Source organism: Apteryx rowi, unplaced genomic scaffold, assembly GCF_003343035.1.
Source record: "Apteryx rowi isolate R43461 unplaced genomic scaffold, aptRow1 scaffold_252, whole genome shotgun sequence".
Lineage (NCBI taxonomy): Eukaryota > Metazoa > Chordata > Aves > Apterygiformes > Apterygidae > Apteryx > Apteryx rowi.
The window spans coordinates 385,041-390,511 of record NW_020448886.1 but is presented as its reverse complement, the minus strand read 5'-3'; the positions used below and the strand labels follow the sequence as shown (position 1 = coordinate 390,511).

Here is a 5,471-nt window from a genome sequence, read left to right as displayed (position 1 = left end):
CTCACCGCTGCTGAGCTGGTGCCCGAAGGCGGCGGCGGCGGCGGGGAGGCCGCGGCGGGCGGCGGGCGGCGGGCGGCAGTTCCAGCGCTCGTGGCGGAACTGGCTGCGGCACTCCTGGAGGCCGAGGCGCGCTCCCTCGCGGATGGCGGGCACCAGCTCCGGCTTCTTCTCGCACAGGTCCTTCTGGCGGCCGCTCAGCGGCGGGCTGGCGCAGCCCGGCTTCTCCGGCGCGCCGGCCGAGGCGATGCCCAGCCACCTGCAGAAGCAGCCCCACCGTCAGCGCCGGGCCGGGCGCGGCGCGGCGCGGCGCAGCCGCCCTCCCGCCCCGCTACTCACATCCAGTTGCCGCCGGCGGCGCCGGGGCAGAGCACCAGCAGCAGCGCAGCCCACAACAGGCGCCGGCGCGGCCGTCCGACGGCAGCCCCGCGCCCCATGGCCGGCGCATGGAGCCCCGCCGGGCAGCCTCGGCCCGCGGCGCCGCTGCTCGCCTCCGGGCCCCCGGGCAGGAGGCTCCGAGGGGCACCGTGGCGAGTCGCTGCCCCTTACTCCGCTCTCGGCTCCTCGGGGGGCAGGGGGCAGGCAGCCCGGGCCGGCTGACGGCCCTGCCGGGGAGGCTGGGCTCCCGGCGAGGGCGGCAGGAAGGGAAGCATTGGGAGAGTTTTATTCCCTTCAAGGTGAGAAAGTTGGGTTTGATGTTTTCCCCCGGCTCCATGCCCGGCTCTGCCCGCCCCGGCCGCGCATTGGCGGGCCGGGGCGGGCCGGGGCGGGCCGGGGCGGGCGGGTCGCGGCGCCCTCGCCGACGGCTCCGCGGGACTGCGCGGCCGTGACGGGCGGCGGCGGCCCCGCAGCGCACCGCGTCGCTGCCCCTCCCCGCGGATCTGGGGCTGCTGCGAGCCGGGCTGCGGGCAGCGGGGCTTGTCCGCGCCGCTGTGTTTCCGATCAACGGGAAGGAAGGAAGGCAAAGGAAGAGTACACGGACTGATAAAATACTAAAATGTTAAGAACTTGTAACTTTTCCCACACGTTTTACTCAAACTCCCTAAAGCTTTAGCAATATTAACTGACTGGACCCAGATCCAGCATCAGCTTTCATTAGGGCAGCATTTGTACACTACTGCTAACTTCACTGAGACACTTTTATCAACTACTAACTTAATAATTATTAGTTATTCATATTAGCTATTACGTTAAGAACTGATGATTTGGCTAACACATCAACTGATGCCAGAGCTGGGACTGGCAATCTGAACTTTCAAGTCCTTTTTGATCACATTATATTTCTGCTTCCCTTTGTGTAAGTGAAACACCTGTGTTAAAAATAATCTGGAGATGTCAGCTCTATAAAGGCTTTGACACAGTTGTAACTTAGCAAAATAGTTCTTGTTGACTGACAATAGCTCTAAGTGAAGAGCAAAATAAATCATCTCAACTGACAGATGTACATTTTAAGAGTGCAACACATAGAGAAATAATCATGCAAATGTCTTGTTCCCCCTCTCATTTTCCCCATCAGTGTGCTGTGTGACTTTAAGACCGTAGTACATTTAGATACATAAAGTTAGCTGTCTCCTTCATATTCATGTTCATTTGCCTGCTCTAAAAAGTTCTCCATAACATCACCAGTTCTGTGCAGATTCCATATGACCCAGGAGCTATTTTAACCTTTGAACACTGTTTTTTCCTCTCTTCTAAAGCTTAGTCTGGAGAACATCTGCTTGTGGTTGCAAAGGAACTTAGTAAACACTGAAGGAAATGGATGGAGGACCCCCACTGGAACACAAGGAACCGGCCATGAAACAGGCCTAAACCAGCAAAACTATGTGGGTTGTGTCAGAGAATTATCTAATTATTTCAGGACATATGGTTCATTTTATCCTCTTTGCTGCTTTCTGGCTCCACCCACTAACGTTAATTCAAAGACCTGATCTAACAGCAGTGTATTTCTTATGCCCTTCTTCTTGATCTACTATATGCATTTATCATCTATCCTGATATGATTTTTTTCTTGCCAGTTCTTTTAACTGAGTTCTCCTTTGTTTTTTTTTGTTTTGTTTTTTAATTCTTTTAAATTAGTCAGGAGCCTTTCATCTTAAATTCTTATATATGACTTTTTTTCTCTAGAAGCTGCAGAATCTTATATTTCTAATAACAATTTACTTAATATTTAAATTACAAAAATAGTAATTTCAAGAATTCTAATCCTATTTTTATCACATTTTATATATCAAATCATAAATGAATTATCTCTCTGTCAGATTCCTATGTGCTGGGATCTGTTTTTTCTACATCACTGTCCACATTTTTTGCTGCAGTAACCACTAAATAGCCAGGAAAGCCCTTTGATTACATTAACTCATGCATAAAGTGAAACAGTTGCAATTAGAGGGCTGTACAATTGCTGAAAAGTATGAACTGTAAGGGACCTCTGGAGATCATCTAGTTCAACCTCTAGCAACAACCTCCAGCAAAACATATTTTTCCATGAGCATCTGGTTCAAAGAAATTTGGATTACTATGTATTTGTGTCCTAATCCCCCATCTGCCTCAGCAATTTCTCTTCCCAACTATCTCCCTTATAATCACTCTGCCATTACCCACAGCCTCCTGAACACTTTCTGTGGCTGTTACAGCCTAGTTCTCCACCAAATCTCCTAGCTTCTTCCCTTTGCCAGGCCTCCCCCTTGCCTCCTAAATTCCTGTCTCCCATTTACATGATCTCTCTTTTTTTTTTTTTTAACCTCCAGCAAAACTCTGCTGTCCAACCAAAAAGCAGCACATACAGGGGAATATCTATTTCTATGAGCTATGTGTGTGCATACAGATCAGCTGGCTACTGGTGAAGGAGGGGGGAACAAATTATTTTGCAAGCTGTGAGGTATGTGCTTTGCAAACCTGAGATAAGAACACAATATTTTGGAATCCCTTGCTGATCTGTCAGAATTTACTGAAATTCACTGAAAGACTCTAAAGTTTTTAGGATGCACTGATATATCAACAGACAGTATGATCATATGAACGAGAATAAAAATTTCAGAGCACCAAGTTAACAGCTTGTGATCACTCTAAATTCTCTTGCTAAAAGTAGTGCTTAGCTCCACAAATAGATCTGCTGTAATTAGATTACTTAAATATTAAGACAATATTCCAGTAAGGAAATCAGAATACAAATCTTTGTAATTCTGATTCATTGGTGTGTCAGAGCTGTCTATGTTGGTAGACCATTCATTCCAGGCGTTACAGACAGCAACGTGAGTGTGATACAGTGACAATGAACCAGAACACAAGCTAAGGTCAAGTGTCAAGCCTGAGTGATCAAAATTTACTATAAATCAGGGAAGATGAAATGGGCTTATTGCTTATCTTATTATTTTCTCTGTCCAAGGTGGAGCTTTCTTAGGCTTTTCTTACTGAATGACAACATTTTTCAATTTTGAAAGGAAGACAATAAACTGTTGTTAAAAAAAAAAAAAAAAAGGAAATGTGTCTAAGCTGAGTGGTGTTTCCTGCCTGGACATTTACTGTTTTGCTGTTTAATTATGACCAATGTAATCTTGACAGAGCTGATTACAGAGATGTATTTTTTGGGGTTCACTGTTAGTTAAAGAAAGGTAATCTCTTGTGCAGAATCTGTGTGAATGAGCAGATCACTCAATAAATAATATACTTGGAAGACACAACTGTTATCTTTTAAAAAGAAGTCAGTAGCTAGTATTTTCACTGTATTCAAAGTGTGTCATCTTTTTTGCTAGATACAAAATATGTGCAAAGTTAAACACTCTTAACTTTTCCTAAAAATGTCATCACTTTTGAAAGCTTGGTTCAAATGATTTTCCTTCTCCTGGAGCTGCAGCTGCTCAGTAGAGGCGTGATAAAATCAATACAACCAAGCAAACTGCGCTATCATCTCACCTGTATGTATGGGCCCTACCAGAGTAATTAATTATCCTCATACCCTAAAAAGCTGAGAGGAGATAAGTCTGTTCAACCAGTCTTCTAAATAAAAAACTCTCCTGTAGTCTCTAAATCAGATTAGTCCTTCAGCTATGAGATTTATCATGTTTGGTGACCAAGCACAAACTGTGTACTTCTAATTCAACAAATGTGCTTTCAATCTATCTCAGTAATTAGCTGCATGATGACATCCATCAACCCTGGCAACCTGGAAAGTGCTGAGTCTATGCATTGATGAAATTGGAGCCATTTCAGTATTAGGTGTTGTCATCAAGCCTTGTATCAAGCCTTTGGCTGTGACAAACTCCTTCTCTAAAGAGAGCACGCAGGTTGGTTCCAAATACAACGTACCAGCAGAGCCTAGAGGTAAGTGTAAAAGTCACAATTGCTCATCAGTCAGTAGCTGGTGAATTGCTATGTGTTCACTTATCAGTTAAATGTTCTGAGCTATACCAGTGCTGGGTACCCTGATACCACAGGGGTATCTCGCTTCTAAACGTACAGTTCTACGTGCTGCCGGGATTACTTGCCATTGATACTACTGTGATATTGCAGCATCTACAAAATGTGCCTTGGGAGACTTCACCCAGCCCAACCTTCCTGTGCCTCTTTGCTTCCCCCAGCTTCATTCCTGGCCTGGAGACATAGCTGCTTGAATAAATCACACTGCTCCGGCAGTGGGAAAGGGCTGGAGGCAAGCCCTACTTGCACCCTGCTCCCCAGCAAATCATGGTGCCTGAGTAGAGCTGTTGCACCTCTGGGGTCTGTGAGAGCACTGTACCCTCAGCGAGAAAGGAGATGAGCCAGCTGGAAAGGAAGGATGTGCAATGAGACCCTGTATTTCAGGAGGGGGTCCTCACGTTCTTCGTATGATGCCCCCTTGTGCTGTAGCAGCTCCTTGTGAGGTGAAATCTCACCAGACAAGTCTTAGGCCCTCAATAAAATCAGGTTCACAGTGGCAGGGATATTAGAGGGGGAAAGAGAGATACCCCTAAGATCCCATCTGCCCCTTGCCCAGTGGTTTCATATCATTGATGCTCTTAGTGTTATTTTACTTTTTAGCATGTATAGTCTGAAAGTATACACATCCATTGCTAATTTAGATCTGACACACTGAGTTCACATATGACTGGGACAGCAACTAAAGTGTTAGTAATTACATGATGGCAGATAGAAACTTCTCAAATATGTATAATAATTCCAAAACTACCCCTTAGCATTATCACACAGAATCACACAGAATCGCTGAGGTTGGAAGGGACCTCTGGAGATCATCTAGTCCAACCCCCCTGCTCAAGCAGGTTCACCTAGAGCACGTTGCACATGATCGCCTCCAGGCGCGTTTTGAATATCTCCAGAGAAGGAGACTCCACAACCTCTCGGGGCAACCTGTTCCAGTGCTCTGTCACCCTCACAGTGAAAAAGTTTTTCCTCATGTTCAGATGGAAGCGTCTGTGTTTCAGTTTGTGCCTGTTGCCTCGCGTGCTGTCGCTGGGCACCACTGAAAAGAGTCTGGTCCC

The 5,471-nt window shown here is 46.5% G+C and overlaps 1 protein-coding gene across 1 annotated transcript in view; it reads right to left on the bottom strand.

Annotated features, from left to right (window-relative positions):
• WNT16 (Wnt family member 16) overlaps positions 1-434 on the bottom strand; it is an 11,743-nt gene extending 11,309 nt beyond the window's left edge. The window contains exons 1-2 of the mRNA XM_026067031.1: positions 337-434; positions 6-256 (exon numbers count right to left, since the gene is read on the bottom strand). Of these exons, the coding sequence (XP_025922816.1) occupies positions 6-256; positions 337-434 (349 nt within the window). The remainder of the gene's footprint in view (positions 1-5; positions 257-336) is intronic.
• Between the last annotated feature and the right edge of the window lie 5,037 nt (positions 435-5,471).